The sequence below is a fragment of the Pelodiscus sinensis genome, chromosome 6, assembly GCF_049634645.1.
Source record: "Pelodiscus sinensis isolate JC-2024 chromosome 6, ASM4963464v1, whole genome shotgun sequence".
Lineage (NCBI taxonomy): Eukaryota > Metazoa > Chordata > Testudines > Trionychidae > Pelodiscus > Pelodiscus sinensis.
Window position 1 is genome coordinate 97,868,131 of NC_134716.1, and position 20,219 is coordinate 97,888,349.

At 39.9% G+C, this 20,219-nt stretch overlaps 1 protein-coding gene across 12 annotated transcripts in view; it reads left to right on the forward strand.

The window, feature by feature from the left end:
• Positions 1–20,219, forward strand: part of ARL15 (ARF like GTPase 15) — a 301,461-nt gene that overhangs the window by 106,591 nt on the left and 174,651 nt on the right. For 9 of the 12 annotated variants that reach the window (XR_012904917.1, XR_012904918.1, XR_012904919.1 and 6 more), the window contains 3 exons: positions 10,416–10,560; positions 15,529–15,588; positions 17,646–17,729. Coding sequence is in view for 8 of the 12 variants with exons in the window: in XM_075932470.1 (XP_075788585.1) it covers positions 10,416–10,560; positions 15,529–15,588; positions 17,646–17,729 (289 nt within the window). In the remaining 4 variants the exon portion in view is untranslated. The remainder of the gene's footprint in view (positions 1–10,415; positions 10,561–15,528; positions 15,589–17,645; positions 17,730–20,219) is intronic. The other 3 variants (XM_075932474.1, XM_006139539.4, XM_075932476.1) reach the window with 2 other exon arrangements.

The following is a 20,219-nucleotide window of genomic DNA, read 5'->3' on the forward strand; positions in this document are numbered from 1 at the left end:
TCTATGCTTAACACTTCTTAAGAATAACGAGTAATCCTGTGGCACCTTAGAGGTTAAGAGATATATACTTCCTCAGATGAGCAGAGACTTCTTAAGAATGTGTGTTTCTGCAATATTGGCCCTGTTCTTGCAAGATTTTATTAGAAGGCCTTGTACCAGGCCTTTCATACAAGGGCATATGACCCTGCTGTCTTCCTACTACACTTACATATTTCATATTATACACAACAAATGCAGCTAGTGAGGGCTTTCTTACACAAGTTTGCTGGGGAAGGAGAGAACAAAGTACACGATTGTATTTGGAATGCATATACTCAACACTTACTAGAAAAATCGAAGGGCACTAAGTCGTCTATATGGCTCCTTCTGGCTTCTGTCAGTATATGTGAGCTTTAATAATTACTGTTGCAGAACATGAGTAATATTCCTGCTGTGCTGAATTAAAGAAAACATAGTGTTCTCTAGCCCACCTTCTAACACACATGAATCATGATGGAGAAGCTTATTTGGCTAAGTTCTGAACCTGCAAAATGATGGCTTTTAGCTAGCCTGTAAGCTGTAGGCTATTGCTAAAAAAATTTGTATACATCTTTCATGATAACTAGAAATGACAAGTGGTGCCACGTCTCTTAATTTTTTGCACATTTGTAGTCCTAAATGGTGCTTCTGAGGTTTTATCTGTGGCATTTCTCCATCAGCTCTTAGTTTTTCTTTCAATATAATTATAAATGTTTGATTTTTTTTTTCTTGAATGCAACTAAATTGTGTACTTTGAGGCTTTCAGTTATCTTTTTGAAATATAAGTCTTAAGTATAGTCGGTCTGGTACAGAGATGGACTGTCCACCATTAAAATCTATGCACTAAGACCAGTTAAAATCTTCTGTGCACTAAGAAAAAGAATAGTAAGTATATTGGAAGAGAGGGAAGAGTAATTAATACTTTTCAAGTGTGGTCTGCCAATTTTTTCTCCCCAGTGATATATTTTTTGGACAGAGAGGATATACGTAATTTAGTGGAGTCTGGGGTTTTCATAAGACACTGAGGTTTCAATTCATCAAAACATTAAAGAACATGCTTAAGTTCATCTGTATTAAAGAAAGCACATATGCATGTGCTTAAATGCTTTGCTGAATTAGGATCTTAATAACTTACCAGAGCTGGTTTAGCAGTGTACAGAGAGAGGGGGATACATTTCTCCAGAAGCCAGGAGACGTCTCTTTCTATCTTCACTTTGAATTGAACACTTGACCATAGAGAAATTAAATCTTGCTTGTGATTTCAGATTTGTAAGATTTTCTGGCAGAGCTGTTTTGTTTTGGTTTTTTGTTTTTGTTTGGCACAGTACATAATACCTTTTTTACTGCAACATAATTGTTGTTCCATATACATTTTACAATCAAACATTGCATGCATTTTATTATGCTAAATAGATTAGTTTACTGCATCTTCCTTCGTTTTGTTCTCTTCTTCCTTAACCTCACTTAGTTACTTTCCATCTCTGCAAACAAGATATAAAAACAAAGAAGAAATACTTTGTTACACAACTCAAGTACATTTTTTTGGTATTTGTACTTTACTCAAGTAATTTATTTTTATGATACTTTGACTTTTACTCAAGTCGTTTTTTAGAAAATATTGTACTTTTTATTCCACTGCCATTTCCAGAGCGCTTAGTTACTCACTACTTACATCGCCCCACTGACAGTTGCACAAGCCGGCATTCTGATTTGCTAAAGCACAGCCACATGCACAAAGCATCCATTCGTTATGCAGTGACCATTTAAAAAACAAAAACAACAATGAATAAGCACAGTGACTCTGCCAATGAAGAAGCCTTTGAATAGCCACATTAACACCTTTTTATTCAAAAACAGTATCTATGCAGGGGTGGGGAGTCCCGAGCCTTGAGGGCTGGATCAGGCGTGTGGGAGAGAAGCAGCATGGCTCTGCAAGCTGCCTCTCACCATCCCCTCCCTAGCTGGGGGAATGTGGTGCTGAAAACCACTCATGGAAGAGTTTCCTCAGAGCTCCCATTAGCTAGTGGGGAGTGCAGAGCTAGGTTAGCAGGCCCCTCACTCCACTCATGGCCAGCCCCCATACTCCCATCCCTCTCCCACACTCTCTGTCCTGCCCAGCTTTCCCAACCCTGGTCTGCTCCTGCACCCTCCCAGTCTTCCAAACATCGCATCCTCAGCCCTCTCCTGCACCTCCCTCCCAGTCAGACCTCCACTCCTAGCCTGCTCCAGCACCCTACCTCCCACCCTGACCCTCGCCCCCATTCCTATCCCACTCCCTGGCAGCTCCCTCACACAGACTTTGCCTCACCTCAGAGCCTCGGGTGGCCCTCAAAATCTACGAAACCTGGGACCCCAAAAGAGTTAATCAGGCCTGTGGGAAGCCCTGAAGCTTGGTCCTCCCTGCCTCCTTTCCCCTCCCTCCCCTGCCATGGGGCTGGAGAACCAGGGGAGTAAGGTACCTCAGTTGTGGGCCACATTAATGAGTATCGGGGGGGGGGGTTGTGAGGATTTTTTTTGGGGGGGGGGGAGCTGCCTCTCACTTGTGTGTCCCCCGATTTTTTTTCCTGTAGATCAGTGGCTCCCATCCCAAATAATGGTGCCCTCTGATAACTTGGGTTGTTAACCATAGATTTCCTTAGGGCAGCTACTTTTTACTTCTGGATACTTGAGTACAATTAAGATGATACTTTTGTACTTTTACTCAAGTAGTTTTCCAGAAGGATACTTTTACTTAATTATATTTTTTTCAAAGTAGCAGTACTTTTACTCAAGTAACTTTTTGGGTACTTTTCCCACCACTGTTTGTTTGTTCTCTTTCCTTTCCTTATGTTCCCTCGGTCGTGTCTTCTTCCTTTTCTTGTATTGCATTTTCTGCCGCTTTCATATTTTCTCTTTGTAATTTTTCTTTCAATAAGATCCCTTTCTGCTTCTATAATCTTATGTACGGTTATCCTATATCCTGGATTTATTTTCTGTAGGCTTGGCTTGTTTTGAAGATCTCACTGAGATTTAATCAATTAAGCCAGATTACTGCACTGTGCTGTGTCTTCAAGTTTGGTATAAGAAAACCATTTGTATCATGTTGCCTTAAGTGGCAAATGAAATATAAAGGGAAATCATATTTTAACATACAAGGGGGCAGAATTAAGCACAAGCACAAGGGGGCAGAATTAAGGATGCGCTTTCTGCCTTAACTCTGTTTGTGTGTGTATGAAGCATGAAATTTCTTGCCTCAGTTAGTGCAACAAAAGAAACAGACAGGAGACGAGTCCAGAACAATGCAGAAATAATGGAGTATCCCCAAAAGGGGGGAGAGATGAGAAGTAAGAGTAGGTGAAGGAAGACTCCATGTCCTGAGGCAGTGCAGTGTGTTGGCATGAAAGTAGTAGTTCAGGGGTGTCTGCTGCCCGGAGCTGTGATCTCTTAGCAGCCCACATGTAAAAAATGTTTCGCCACTCCTGCTACAGAGCCAATATTTAATGCTTTTCCCAGAAAAAACCTCAATGGGCTGCTGTAGAAGATTTTTAGTTCAAATACTTATCCACCTAAAATTACAATAATCTGGTTGGGTGGAAATTCCTAGGTATGAGTCTTATTGGTTATTATTTTCCTATAATTCCTTGCACATAACCACCAAAAACAATAATTAAATTAGTGATGCTTAATTTTGTACATATTTGTTGTCTGTGCAACAGCAGTTAATTTCCCCCAGTTTATTGGGTAAATATGCACATTTCTTCCAGATAACCGTTTACTTTAATTTCAACCTGTATGATTCATTTATATTTTTTTCTAGTACTTAAAATTTTCTTTCTCTTCCTTCCCCCTCCCCTCACCGGACATGAATACACAGACCTTTTGAATGTGATATACTCTCAAAAAGTCCGAACATTACAAATGTGTCTACACTGGCAGCTTCTTGCACAAGAACAGCCATTCTTGTGCAAAACCTTGCTGGCTGTCAACACTGCACACGCGTTCTTGTGCAAGTAAATTTACAGTATAGCATTGTAAAACAGGGCTTCTTCCGGAAGAGTTATTCCTCTCCCCATGAGGCATAAGCCCTCTTGCGTAAGAGCTCTTCCACAAGAGGACAGTGTAGAAAGGCAACACGAATTTCTTGCGCAAGAAGCCCCTATGGTTAAAACGGACATCAGAGCTTTCTTCCGCAAGAGAGCGTCTACACTGCCATGGATGCTCTTGTGCAAAAGCACGTGCCAGTGTAGATGTGCTCTTGTGGAAAACTTTTTGCGCGAGAACTCTTCCGCAAAACAGTTCTTGTGCAAGAAGCTGCCAGTGTAGATGTAGCCTTACAGTAAATCTGTACATTTCCTTTAAATATCTCATGTACACAGGATTCTTCTCTCTAACATGAGATGGGCCAGAACTCTCCAAAGACAGAGAGATTGAGATCCTAGGAATTCCAGCAGTTGGGATGGAAGCAGGGGTTTCCTCCCCCTTCTTCCATTCCAACTGTTGCTGCCTCAGTTACCTCAGCCAGTCCCTGTATGGGCAGGAAGGAACTGCTTTCTGTGTCAATTGTTCACAAGGATTTAAATGTGAATCTTTCAGAAATTCTTTACATAACTGGCACCCTGGGAGATGGCAATAATCTGTGCACTAAAAAGAAGAAATGGCAAAACTCTGAGGTGGTGGGTGGGCCGATGGAAATACTATGTGATACCTGTAATCCTGCTTCTTTCAAAGTAAGCAATTTACTCTTTCACTTGCTAGTTATTCAAGGATGTTCAACTGTTCAGAGATATGAATGTTACACTATTCATCATAATTGCATGGAGTAGGAGTTATTTAGTATTGGACTGATGCATGTGCTGCCTCAATTTCCCTGCTTAAGTAGGCATTTGATATTTATAAAAAAGGATTATTAAAAACCGTAAATTTTACAGCTTTTAAATTGAAGTTGTGGAGAATACTCTCTCTTCACCACAGCAAGTGCAAAAGACAGCCATATACTGCAACACTCGCAAATGCAGTACTCTTTTGAAACAATGGGTAACACCTGTGCTACAACACCTAGGAAAACTAGGATATATGATGACAGTTTAGCCATTTCTCATAATTATTGTACCTTTTTAGCTTTTCAGGAAAGCTATGAAGGCTGGAATCCCCCTAAAGTTAGCTCCTACCAGCTGTGTGTTTGTGTGCTCACACACATACCTACTTCCTAATCTCTCTGTAGTCTTGCTTTTAGTAAACAAACTAGAAAATGAAATTTCACTTTCTTAATTGCTTATGAGAAGTAGAGCTAAAGACCACTGTTTAAAACAAAACACACATTTAATGCAATGTTTAATTATGTGTATTTCTCATGCTCACTAAATTCTGGACTGTTGATCTTGCCAGTGTCCATTTGTCACTGTGTATTGTTAGTTTTTTTTTTTACTGTTAATAGGCTAAAGTCTAAAAATGGTCCCATAAAGTCAGGCTTGTACAGTGTCCTTGTGAATGTTGGCACACTTGCCCAGAATGTTGAATTTTAATATTATAAAGGGAGGAGTACCAAGTGTGAGGTTGATAATGGAACTCACTATTTGCTCAGAGATTGTTGCTCTGTTAGTGTGCATCTATACAGCACCCTAAACTCGAAATACGAGATGCAATTTGTGCTATGCAAATTGTGTTTCTGATTTCAATTCTGTTTTGAAATAGCTTATTTTAAAATTTGGGGCATCTACATATTCTGAAATAACAAGTTATTTCAGGACATCCCATAATCCTTATGGAATGGGGGTTATAGGAATGCCGAATTTATTTATTTATTTATTTTTTTTTGGCCTCCGTCGGTCAGTTGACCATGGATGACGTATCCTAGTTCTCGTCTTGGTTCGTTGAGGAAAGCAGACTGTGGCGGGGGCAGTACCTGACTGTCTGGGGGCTGCCCAGCTTGAGGCGGGCGGTAACTGCCCAGTGAGACCCGAAGATCCCTCTCACCGTCGGGAACAACCCCTGGCGCCATGCTCTACGCCAATTGAGCTGTGGCTTATAACCGGTAAACTGTTGCTCCCCGTGTTGTTTCCGCGCTAGTAGTGCTAGCGAGGCTGGAGTGTCCTCTCCAGGGTTGCGAGATATGTTGGTAGTCGGATACTAGCCAGGGCGATGTAATATGCAGGAATAGGCTATTGCCCACGTAGCGGGTCCCCCCTCTCCACGTCGTCGATGGATCCAAAGGAACAGCAGGGCTGCTACAGTTTGGCATCGGCGCCGTCGCAGGAGTTGCCAGAGCGAGGCTGCAAGCAGCGTCGAACTGCCTTAGGGACTCCGACTCCGGATTTTTCCTCGAGGTTTACTCCTGAAGCCTTTTCCATGGAAGAATATAGCCGCAAGGCAGCGGAGGTTTAAAATCAGGGTTTTCCTTCCCCTAGATGAACTGCCTTCCTAGGCTGACGAGTATCATCTCCCTGAAGCAACTGGTTATAAGGAGCCAGTGACCCGCCTGCACCCCTTCTCCTGTCAGTTAACACAGTTTCGCCGGGTTTACAAGCTAAACCGCACGTGAAGGCCAGGAGCTGGACTTGGTTGTCAGAGGCTATTGGAGACGCACGCCGTATAGGGGTACTTTATAGACAGTGGGAGCTTATCCCCACTACCACCCCTGGCTATGACAACCTTGGAACCAATGCCGAAATAGCGCGCCCGTTATTTAAAAAAATATTTCAAAATAACAGGCAGGGTAAGATGTTAAGATGCAGGGCAGCTATTTTGGGTTACCTCTGGTATCCCGAAATAGCCACACAGTGTAGACGTACTCTTAGTGTCTTCCCTGTTTTTCTTTGGAAATGTTCAGGAAAAAGCAACACAAATGTTTAGGTGTACGACCTTTCTTTTAGGCCTTTCCTGCTTAGAAAAAGAGACGATTAAGGTGGGATGTGACAGAGGTCAATAAAATCATGGCTCATTTTGGAGAAGGTAAATAAGGAGCTTTTATTTACTCCTCATAACACAAGAACTAGGACTCACCAAATATTTTAAACATGCTGCCTATTCAAACAAAAGGAAGTATTTCTTCACACAACCCACAATCAATGTGTGGAATTCTCTGCCACGGGATCTTGTGAAGGCCAAGACTATAAAAGGGTTAAAAAAAAAGAACTAGATACATTCATGGAGGCTAGGTCCATTAATAGCAATTAGCAGGGATGGTGTGCCTGGCCTCTGTTTGCCAAGTGACAGGGGATGGATAACTTGATGCTTGCTTGTTCTGTTAATTCCCTCTGGAGCATCTTGCATTGGCCACATACTGGGCTAAATGGATCTTTGATCTGACCCAGTATGACTGTTATGCTCTTACAGGATGTTAAACATCGCATATTCCAATATCCCGGAAAGAACAATATCAAGTATATAGTAAAATTTCAGTTGAGTAATGGAATTTTTTTTGTTCATTTCAGTAGCTGGATAATTTAGCCAATCAAAGTTTTAAAGGCAGTTGTACTCAGATATCTGAATATGTAATACGGTTTTACCCAATGTCTGTCTTAACTATTTGGGCTGTAAGCTCATTAGGATAGGAGACTGTGCCTGCTGTAATGTGGTTTAGTCCATGTTGGGGTGCTCATAAGTGTTCTGATAATAAAAATAATAAATATAGATTCTAGAGCGGAGAGGTCTCATCTCTGTAATGAATTTTCAAATAGTGTGACTCATTTTTATTCGTAGCCAAAAAGTTTTCTATCCCTAAAGAATGAGAAGTCACTGGTGGTTGCCCAGCATTGTCAAAGAATAACTCTCTTAATGTGAAAAGCTATAGTTAGGTTTAAAATGTGTCTTGCTTATTAACTATTGGACAGTGGGATTGGTAAGTATAAATTACTGGTCAATTTAGTCTTAAAACTGTTGTATAAAATCTTTAAACATGTTACTAATGATAGCATCTGAAATACTTTATCAGTAGTACAGAGTTGTGGAAATCAACTGATTTTTTTTCAACTTGGCCAATGATAAAAAGTATATATATGGCCTTTTAACTTATGGAAATATTTTCAGGCAACACATTAAATGATTTTAAGCACTTATTCCTTTCATTTCAGCAAAATAAATGTTGTTCAGTATTCACTATTCATAAGAAAATAACAAATACATTGCAGTAGAGCATATATTCTTTCCATATACAAAAATGAATATTTTTTGTATTTCACTTCATTAATTGAAAGTGAATACAGGTTGAACTTCTTTAGTCTGGCACACTCTCTGATCCAGCAACATGCGTGGGTTTGCATGATTTTAGTCCACACATCATGGGTGTGGCCAAGTTATCCATGATCCCATAAGGTTTGTTTAGTCATAGTCCTGGCTCTCAGTGTTCTGTGCTGTTATTTAGCTCTAATTTACTCCTAAATGTGCCATTGTTATTTTATGAAGATTATTCTTTGGGGTGGCTGGTGTAAGGAAACAAAGCAATAAGACTGCAGAATGAAATATTTTGCATTGGAATTGTGTATGTTTTCAGTATATCAATCTTTAAGCAGACATAAACAAAAATATATAATGAGATTGACACTGCCAATTCCTGCCCTCAGACAAACCTCTTATCTCCCACTCAAATAAACAGGTGCACATGCATATTTGAATTCAATCCGTAATGTGTTTAAAATAACTGGAGGTTGAGTGGGACCAATGGTTAAAGAACCATAAACATTTTAATACTTGCCCAATTTAAAGTGATTATCAATAATATAACATTTAATACAAAATAATCCCATTTTAAATTTAGCATCATAGCAAACTGGATATGTGATTATGTCTCCCTCTGACTGGCTTGTAGTGTACTCATGTGCTACTACTACTACTGTAGCATAGGTGGTAGACTCACATTTCTGGAGCTGAAGCTGCTGGGTTTGATACCTAGTGATGGATCTTGTTGTAGTTATGTACGTGTCTGATATGCAGCCAGTTAGGAAATGTGATTCCATACACAATTCATGTTAGGGAAATTAAAATGCATTTATGTAATCATGTAACTGCTGAAAATATCAGCAATTATATGTGGGGATGGGGGGGGGGGGGAGGGGAAGTGCATGCAATTGTTGCCTCTGTATCAGAGGCAACAGTACACTAGCTTAAGATAGCTCCGTGCATGTACTGGTTCCCAGGCTTATTGGTTAACTGAGCAAATGGTTACACTTTTGCATCCCTAATTCATATCACTTGGTACAGCTACTTTGTGTCCTTATATCAAGTAGTTGATACTTATGAATGTTTGCTTAGAGGAAACTTTGTTTTGGGCAGTGCATTTTAGAGGCTTAAAATGTGATGATCGTTCATACTTGGATATAAATATTATGTAGAAACCTTTATCACTGACTTTGTCAGAATGGTGATCTTTTAAATTGTTTGCAAATTTTTTTTACCTATAATACATAAATAAAAGTCTAAAGTACTGATGTACTGAATGTGGTTGACCCATTACATTGTTTCACTGGCTCTTATGAGTCATGCATAGTGCTATAAGAGAGACAGAGATTAAGCAGTGAAGTTCATGTGGTGATGCAATAATTAATTATACCTGTTTAGTGTAGTGAACAAAATGTAATTTGCTCCTAAGTTGTCCATTAATAAACCTACGTAGTGTGAAGTATGTTACTTGACTGTAAAATGGACATCCTCTTGAAAGTAGGGGAACATTGGGGAGGGGATGAAGTCAATGGAACCAAAGCATTTCTACCCTTGCTGAGAGCTGCAACAATGTGCAGTGTGCGTAGTAGTAGCTCGGAAACTGCTTGCTGGTTGGGTCAGGTATGACATTAGCTACAAATGGGTTTGGCGGTTGTATTTCCTGCTGATTCTATTAATGGCAGAAAACATGGTTGGACAAATATTTGAATAACATTCATGATTGTCTCATTAAATGTACATTTTTATGCTAATTGGGAAATCAGATAATTTTGTCTATCCGGTGCACATCAGATCTAGATGAAAAATTAATATGCAGGGCATCCCTGCTATAAGTCGCCTTGGTATACCTCCATTCTGCACTAAAGTCATTGGTGCTTGTAGGAACTGTTGCATTATAAGTACTTCCATTCCCCATTCTTAAGTCAAGAACCCCTTCCCCCCCCCAAAAAAAACCCAAATGGAAATCAATTGTGGGGGAATAAATTCCCTGCGTTTAAGTTATTTTGCTGTAATTCTAAGTTTTTGTTTTTAATTTATCTTGGACTTATAGTGAGGGCGGCCTGTAAACACTTTCTTAAAAAACCTGGGATTTAGATCTCATTTGGGCTAATCGCAGTTTAGTTATTGCTGATTGTGCCGTCACATTTGGGGGAAATATTTTGCCTGTCTTCATTGCCTTTAATTTTGTGATTTGGAATTCTTTTATTTTGTTATAGAATATGTGAAGTCTTTTTCTTTCTTTTTCTTTTTTTTTTTTTTGGCAGTGTTTTAGAGCACTTTGCTGCAAGGGACCACCACCTCCACGACCTGAATATGACTTGGTTTGCATAGGTCTCACTGGTTCTGGCAAGACAAGTCTACTGTCACAGCTTTGCAGTGAAAGCCCAGAAAATATAGTGCCTACAACAGGTATGTGCTGCTGTCAGGAAGTTTTTTTTTTTTTTTTTCAAGCAAAAGTAATGTTTCTAATTTTCAGTTAAATAATGCATTAGGTTTATTCCTTAAAATAATCAAAATAAAAATAAAATGATCAGGTTTTAAATATGTTTCCTATTAATTCAAGTGCACGCACTGGAAAAGGAATACAAGAACTAAACTATAATATGAAGAATAAAGCTAATTCTTGATTTTTGTAGCTCAGAAATTTAGATTTTACAAAATTTTATAAAGTTTGATAAAAATATATCAGGAAGCAGTTATCCAAGCGGAACATACATATTTCCTTGGCCACTTCTTGGTTAGTTACATGTTCATTGTACTACTTTGTACATTTTGTTTGAAAAGTGTGTGTCTTGTCATGTTTTTGTTTAAAGATGAATGGCTACACTAACTAGGTTAGGTTTAAAGTATCTGCTGAAGGCTCTGTAGATTTTCTACATAGCAACTCATTTTAAAAATCTTTTTAACAGTGTTTTGAACTGAGTAATCAGTTCAAAGGTGGGTTGCTCTTGGAAAACTTAGTGAGATTGTATGCTTTTATGAAAATTTCCCAGGAAACAATCGGGTGCATTTTAAGTCAGAGGAGTGCTCTTCTGTAACATTGGTGGTATATCTAAATTGTTAATTTCTAAAGGTCCTGCCTCCTGTGGATTTTTTCCGTAGTCACCAAAATGGAAGAAACAAACCTTTTGAAGTTTTATTCCTGAAGGGGCTTTGCTACATAGGCAAAAAGTGAGGGGGAAAAGGTGATAGTAAATGGGGTGAGATGAAGAAACTAGAGGACACACATTAAGACACAGGTCCTTCCAAAGTTCATCACAGCAGCACCATGGAATGTGTAAATAAGAAAGAACTTAGGGTATGTCTACACTAGCCCCCTAGTTCGAACTAGGGAGACTTATGAGGTTGACTGAAATTGCTAATGAAGCACAGGATTTAAATATCCCACGCTTGATTAGCATGTTCCCGGCCGGTCGCCATTTTGGAAACTGCCTAACCCGAAGTAACTGCCCGTGTCTACACACGGCAGAGAAGCGGGATTCCGAGATAAACCCCTTAGTTCAAATTAACTGTTAAACCTCATTCCATGAGGAGTAACAGTTAATTCGAACTAAGGGGTTTATCTTGGAATCCCGCTTCTCTGCCGTGTGTAGACGCGGGCAGTTACTTCAGGCTAGTCTGCTTCCAAAATGTCGACCGGCTGGGAATATGCTAATCAAGTGGGGATATTTAAATCCCGCACTGCATTAGCAATTTTGGTCTCCCTCTTTAGCCTCCCTAGTTTGAACTGGGGGCTAGTGTAGCTCTACCCATAATCAATGGTCAATATTTATTTCTGGGTACAGCTCTCTCTCTCTCTCTCTCTCTCTCTCTCTCTCTCTTTGGTCAGTAGAGGAAAGAAATGGAGCAGAGACAAGTTTAGATCAGAGAGAAATTCTGCAAACTGCAATTTACGTATCTTTTTCTGCTTTTTTTCCAGAAGAGGCTTTTCCAAAATTTGGCCCATCTACACGGGGGGAAATTTTGGAAAAACCTCCTCTTTTGGAACATCCCTTCTTCCTCATACAATGAGGAATACAGGGATGCTGAAAGAATGTGTCCGCTTTTTCAGAAACTGTTGTGAAAAAGTGGACACATTCCCTGGACATGGAAGAGTTTTTCCAAGAATCAGTATCCTGGAAAAGCTCTGTGGCGGAGACATAGCCAGGATGAAAAAGGAGTTAAATACGAAGACACAGAACTAAAACTTATAAATGTACCTATACAAGTGCAAGAAGCTTAAACACAAAGATAGGAGAACCAGAATGACTGGCAATGAGAAATGATTGAGAGTCACTAGGTATTAACGAAAAATGTTGAAATGACAAAAGTACATACCAAGGTATAAAATTAAAGAGGAGAAATTAAATCATAGAGGAGAGAGAGAGTAATCTTGTAATTTTTTTTTTTGTGAGCCTAATGATTGAGTAAAGTTGATTTGTTAGCATAATAGGGAATGTGTGCGTGATGACAGGGTTTGTATAAGAGGTTCGCGTAAATAAGTTTACACTATATTCCATACATGTGGTTTTGAGTTTTGCATTCTTGTCCTTCAGTGGCCTTAGCTGGTTTTCATGGTATGTTCAATATCCTCATATTTGCTTGCTTTTCAACTGTATTTAAATTTAAAACTGACTCAAGGTAATACGATTTCTTACACAATGTGTACTTAACCCATGGAATTACTTGCCATTACATTTGTATCATATAGAATTTTAAAAGGACAAAATTGTCCTGGTTCAGGGCATAAACCAACATTCAGGTCACGCGGTTAGGAACAAACTTGCTGTAATGTCATAATTGCTTCCTGTAAGGTTTCGTACATCCTCCTCTGAAGCATCTGTAATTGGCCACTGTCAGAACCTGAGTTCCAGAAGTGATTGCGGTCTGTCATAGTATGTCAGTTCCTCTGTTCTGTTCAGTAACCAATACAGAACTGGACTGACAAAGCAGCCCTTAGAATTGTACCTGAATTGTACCTTAGAATTGTACCTGACCAAACCATTTCAGAGATACTGTTTGTGCTGTGCTAGAAGTTAAGATCCTCAAACTTCTCTTCCTCAGCTTCATGATGGGCTGCTTTCCCCTTCCAATCCATTTTATCCGATCACTTAGTCCCTCTCATAACAAGTACCTGAACTGGATATTTGCCATATTAATCTAATGACCCTCACCTACTGTGGGAGAAGCAATTCTCTCGTCTGGTAACAAAGGAAAAATTTCTCCTCAACCCCTAAGGAAAAAGAGAAACTAACATAATACCTACGGTAGCTCTATTTCATGGATGGGGATGGTAGATGTTTGCCCAGCCTCAGTGTGTGTTGCATGTCAACAACTGAGGTGTCTCCCAATATCCAGGGCCACCCTCTGTAAGAGTCCTGTTTTATCTCACCGCTGCCCAGATGCTGTGTATATGTATCTTGGATACTTTGCCCCAATTTCTTCAATTTTTGCAGGGATTTAGCTGCAGCAACATTGGGTTGTGACCCAATTTCCATTGGAATATTGGCCACCCTGGGCCATGCCTCAGTTCCCCAGATTTGGTTCTCAATATCTGCTGGGAGCTTGGTCATAGCAACCCTGTCTTTTTTCCTAGTGTTGGTCCCCAGTTTATGCTGGAATCTTGGCTGCAGACATGCTCTGAATTGTGCCTCATTTTTTCCAAATGTTGTTCCCAGTTTCAACTGGACTATTCACATTTTGTTGTGGTATGGGGCAGTATGTAAGCAACTAGTCAACTACTTGATAAGCATAAGCTTATCGGATAGCCGAGTAGTGACTCAACTAGTTGCTTCTCCCCCTTCGCCCCCCCCCCTCCTGCTGCCTCTACCTATCAGAGGCAGAAAGGTGGGGGAGCAGGAGCTAGTGCTGGGAGAAGCCAGCTTAAAACTGGTTCCTCCTATCATTTTCTCCAAGGGGGGCAGGAGAGGCAGAGGCGTAGTGGGGGACCAGGCATGAGCCAGGAATAAGCTGATTTCCGGCTTGCACCTGGTCCCAGATGCTATGCTTCTGCTTTTTCATGGGCAGCTGCCTATGGTGGCAGATTCTCCCTAGATGGTAGGAGGCAACTGGGCCTAATAGGGCAAGCATTGGGGCCCATTGTGATGGGTTGCAGTGCTACTCATTTATACTTGGCCAGGCCAAACCTGAGTCAGTGATGATGATCCTGATGCCTGGTTAGTTGGATTGTCAACTAGTCGCTTACGTCCATATTGCAGCCATCTAGAATACATACTGCTCATGTCTCTGACAGGGTTATAATTTATGCTACATCATTTATTAACCTTAATATTAATAGTGAACAAGAAAATCTTGCTTTAAGTAAAACAAGGTATGCAGTTTAACTTATTTTCCTTGAGTCTACATGTATGTTAAAAATCTTAGGATGCTTACCTCATATTATTGATGATGATGCAAAGCTTCACTGTCAGTGAAAAATTTTACAGGGGTTGCCAAAAATATGCAAATTCTATCAATTTCTGTTTTTTCGATTTGCATCCACAAACCATGGTTAAGGAAGAATGTGGAAGATGGGGTAATGCTTCATCACACAAATTATTAGCAGAAAGGAATTTCTGTGGCTGTTAATAAATCTCTAATTAAAGGAAATTTATGCTGACAACCTTATAGGTAGAGCCTTACCAAATTCACGGCTGTGAAAAATGTGTCAGACTATGAAATCTGATCTCCCCAGTGAAATCTGGCTGTTGTAGGGGAAACCAGATTTCATAAAGCTGAGCAGCTCGAGAGAGGCATCTGCTGACTAGGAACCCAGCTTTGAGGGTAGCATCACCAGCAGTAGCAAAGAAGTGCAGATAGCATGGTATGGGGTAGGGATGTGAATGGTGGGAAGGGCCTGATTAGATCCACCGCTGGGAACCTCCCTAGCTGCAGAAAGCTTTGCATCTGCTACCTGGAAGCTCCGCTCTGAAGGTAGTACTGGGTGCTAACAGAAGTGAGGGTGGCATTGCCATCTTACTTTTGTGCTGCTGCTGTTGGTGGCACTGCCTTCAGAGATGGGGACTCAGGCAATAGCTGCACTTTGGCTGTTGCGCTGTGAAGGCAGCAGTGCAGAAGTAAGAGTGGGAATTCTAAAACACACACACACACACCCCTACCTTTTTGGTTTTGGGTCTCTATGGTTATAACACTGAAATTTCACATTTAAATATCTGAAATCATTAAATTTCATATGACTGTGAAATTAGCCAAAATGTACCGTGAATTTGGTAGGGTCCTATATATAGGCCTACTTGTATTCATAGTCTTCTGTCCAATCTATATTTAATGTGATTGAGTAGCCTATCTAAAATCACTGAACATAATCATTTTAATGGATACAATCTATTTCAAAATGTCCTTTCAAATAAGTTACTAACACTCTGTTTCTAATTTTAGGTTTTAGCATAAAAGCAGTGCCATTCCAGAATGCCATCTTGAATGTAAAAGAACTTGGAGGTATAACAATTTTAATCACTTGCATATCTGATAGGTATTTTACTTGCATTTCAGTGTGTAAAGGTACAGTATCGTAGTCTCAGATTAGAACACCTCTACTTGATAACTTCACTATGGGCACCTTAAATAGGGAGTTGGTAAAAGATAGGAGCCCTGGAATATTTAAGATTTCTGCTTGTTTTGTCATAATTATTTTAAATGTCAGAATAATGGGAAAGTGTGACTGATGTTAATTTATAAATTAATGTCAAAGCATCGTAACTTGAAGAATATGCAACAGATTTTCATAAAATAAATTGGATTATACTGCATGTTATGTCGTTTAATCTCTTGAACCCTAAAAATGAGTGCACATTGTATAAATGTAATACATTTTGGGCCAACTTGTAGCCTTGCTAGAATAGCAACACAGGAAGGTATTTTCTTATCCTCCTTACTTGCTACTTGCATCACAGATGATAATGTATAAGAGGAAGCATTCACAGCAGAATCTACATTTGAGTCTTCACTCTAGAAATAGTCCTCTCCTGGACTACAGAGTCCAGAAACAGGGAGGTCTGGCACTGGGTCACAAGTGCTATAGGGGGCACCAACGACTCAGCCGGAAGCGTGTGTGTGTGGGTGGGTGGTAGGGAGGAATGGGCAGCACAGCGTGGAGCTCTGGCCTCAGCAGCAGCCGTGGAGCCCCAGCCCTAGCTGTGGCCGGGGAGTTCTGGCCCCAGCTGCAGAGCTCCAGCCTCAGCCACGGAGCCAGACAGCTCTGGAGCCCCAGCCCCAGAGCCAGGTGGCTGCAGAGTTCTGCACCGGCTACAGAGCTCTGGCCCTAGCCGCAGAGCAAGACGGCTATGGAGCTCTGCTCTGGCTGTGGAGCTCCAGCTGTGGCACTCCAGTCTTGGCAGCAGCAGGACTGGTGGCATTGAGAGAGCCCTGGGGGACTGAGGCAGCAGTGGGGTTAAGCTGGTGCCCTAACCTGGTGGCAGCCTGGGTAAGGAGAAGAGGGACCTCCCCAGTTTGGCATATCCCCTCGTTTGGGGGTGCCAGCGACTATTCGGCTGAGCAATTCTTTACTTTGTGATGTTGTGAAAAATCACTTGGGGCCAAATTTTAGAGTCTAAATGTAGTCTGTTAAAGCTAGATGTCAGGTAACTAGTTACTGATTAAAACTAGAGGCCTCCAGTACCCAGCCTGATTTTTAATTTAAGTATTTTTAATACTTTTCAAAGTGGGAGGGATGTTCTCTGTTGGACTGTGGTTAAGATTCTTCTAAGGGGAAGGAGGGGTTTTTGGAGGGCTACAAGTTAAGGCCTCACTTGGAAAGAGATGTATGGCAGCTGTTAAATATGTTTATATTTTCTGAAGAAGTAACATGAAGACTGGAACACCTTTGACTTCATTGTAGTGCGTCAGTGTGTTGATCCTGTCAGGCAATGTTGGCCGCTGATATTTTTCTCTTTCCTATGTTTGTGTATAGGAGGAGAATTGCTATATGCAGTAGACTACACCGTTTCTGTATTGGTATAAACAATGTACAGAAATAAATCTTATCAGTTTAGTTTTTGTAACTTCTTTTTCTCTGCTAAACTTTGTTCTGGAATTTCTGCTGTTGGTGTTGAGGGAGAGGGGCCTGTATTAGGTTAGTTTTGTTATATCCGTTTCCTCCCCCCCCCCCCCCCCCCCCTCCAGCATTAATATGTTGTGGCTGAGTTTTGTTTTCTGTACTATAGCAGTCTTGTCTGGGCAGCTGATGTTGAGAATCTGGAGAGGCTGAAAGGAATCTGTCTTCAAAGGTTCATTATTCATTGCTGCATGTCAATCAAAAGGGAAAAAGTTCCGTTTAGATTTTAATTTGTGATGTACTCAATTAATTTAAAAATAGCTTTGCAAATTTAGCCTTTAGAACATTGAAAACCTTGTCCACTTGCCTGAGCATAGTGGAGTTTTTTTTAAATACTTTAAGGACTGACTGTTAAAACTCATACTCTTTTTAGGTTTCTTCTTTCAGCAGCCAAGCAGTTATGTGAAACAGATGCTGATTGTGTACTATTCCTTTTGTTTAGCTGAAGGAATACTCCTCCTTGTAGTGGAAGGTGGGGCATGTTTGTACTATGCTAGTTACCTCCTGGAGCTGCTTATACAGCCAGGTTTGTGTTTCTCTGTTTCTGTAGAATTATACAAATAAAATTTTATTTACATCATATAGAAAACACAGCCACTTGCATATTGTCGGTTCTTGGTCTCGTTAATTCTTCATCATTCTCTAGTATTTACTTGGGATTGCGCAAAGCTTGCAGTACTCTGTTGCAGACATTTTCCATTTATCAAACACTCCTTTTTAGATTCTTAAAAACAATAAAAAAGTGAATTAACATGTTAAATTTTCTGATTATTTGACTCCTGGTGTATCCTGACTTCTTGCATCATGTAAATGAACAGAATAGTTTTGTATTTTTGCATTGAATCTGATTTTTTTTAAAATCTAATTTCTCAGTTTTTTGTTTTAAAAATAAGATTCTGAATCAGTAAGAAAATCAGTGGAGACTATAAAATCACAAATACTTGAAAAGCCATTCTTCCTTCATTTGCCTGCCAAGTTCAGTGTCCAGAGTTAAGTTTCCCTTTTGACACGGCAAATGTGTAATTCTTTTAGTTAAATTTCAAGGAAATAAGTTTTGAATTTGAGTAAATATCTAATCAAAGAAACAGATTCTATCTACTCAATAAATTTTTACATACCCTTCTTGAGTCTCTGGGTTAAGGTATTTTTACTGTGCAAATATAAATAGTCTTTTCTCACTTAACTTAGGCACACCATGAAGTAGAGGAGTTGGAGGTCCAACATACCCCTAGCATGGTATTATAAGCAGGAACTGCACCTGATTGAATTTGAAATGTGGGAGATGGGAGAATGAAGATGTGTGAAGAGACTGGAAAAATGTCAAGGCAGAAGCTGAGTTTGGCTGCTTAAAATTTTTAAAAAATGAATTTGGTGATGGATTAAACTGAGTTCCTGGGTTTATCCGAAGTACAGTTACTACAGGGGAACACCAATGCCAAGCTCCTTTTTATTGTCTGACCAAGAAGCTTTATTCAGAATTTGAAGACACCATGTTTAGAGTGATAGTAATTTAGTCAGTGTGATCCTTTGGTTATTGGCTTCATGATATTACCAAAATTAGTGCTAGTTATTGCTGGCCTCTGAGACATCAATACTTACAGGGAATTAAATCAGGATTATAAACCCATTTCAGAATAATCACATCTAATTAAGGTTTATATCATGTAGTCATGTAAGTTTGGAGACCAGAAGAAGCAAATATCCTCTTTTAATTCACCATACTGTAAAGTGAGGGTTGAAAACTGTGGTCAAATATTTATAATTTCTGGACTGGGATGGATTTGAAGGATTAATTAGAGGTGGAAAGTTCTAGGCCTTTTTCAATTCCTCTTGATTGTCAAATTGTGGCTGAAGACGGTTTTCACTATTGGCAAATTCTAAACCTCTTCCAGCAATGGTTCAACGCAAGTCTTGCACCACATTTCTGGAGTTCTGCTCCTTGCTTCATCTGTGTGTTTTTCAGGAAATATCTCAGTGAAATCATAGAGCTTTGAAATATTGTGGCCATTCAAGAAGTGAAGTTGAGATGTAGTAACAAATTTTAGATAGAGGACCGGCAAGAGTTTTTACAATAAGATTACATGGCTGATTTAATTTTGGAAGTTCATTTGTTGTTTACTCCTTATTGACAATGAAGGAGTATGAAGGAGAGGTTTGAGGAACAGTAAAGAATGAGTAGCTTGTTGAATTATAATTAAGAGGCTATTCCATGTGTAGGAAGCAGTTTAGAAAAAGTAATTGCTATAGAAGATGTGGATCAATCAAAGCGAACATCATCAGAGGATATAGGAGATGAGTACTACTATAAGAATAGATTGAAACATTGAGGATGGAGTTATGCTTTTTTAAGAAAGTACAAGAATTTCTTAACTGTTGAATGATCAAGTCTGCTAGGATGCTCATTGCTTGAAAATCCCAAATTCTTTAACATTGCATCCTTATCAGTGTACACTAGGAGGAGATTATATCAACTTTAATGGTCTATAATGGTTTCCTGGTCAATTTCTAGGAACTTGTTCCTAAATCACAAAATACATGTACTTAAAGTTCCTAAAAAGTACTCAAGCCACCCATTACATTACCAGGCTGGGTGGTCCTGTATCACAAGTGGTGTTTGGCAGCATTGAAGGTTAAGTGTTAAAGACTATTTACTGTTGTTTGGCAAACCCTGATCCTTCTTTGAAAGGCTTCCACTTCTGATGGTATTTTGTCCTACAACATATTGTGGAGCTTTTTCTATGCCCGGGATGTTCTTACATCCTCTTCATCTTGGCTATAATGGCCAGAGCAGGCCTAACCTAATAATCTCTGTTTCTTCTGACTTCCTGCAGCAGTGAGACAGAATCCTTGCAACTGTCCACTTCTCTGAAAACTGTGAAACTTTGCTAGTCTTGGAACTCAAAGATGAGGGGCAAGGGAAATGATACTGTTGGCAACCATAAGAATGGATTTTATAGGAGCTATGTAAGTTTCTTCACCATCAAGAGCTTGCTTAACATAGGGGAGATTTAAGACC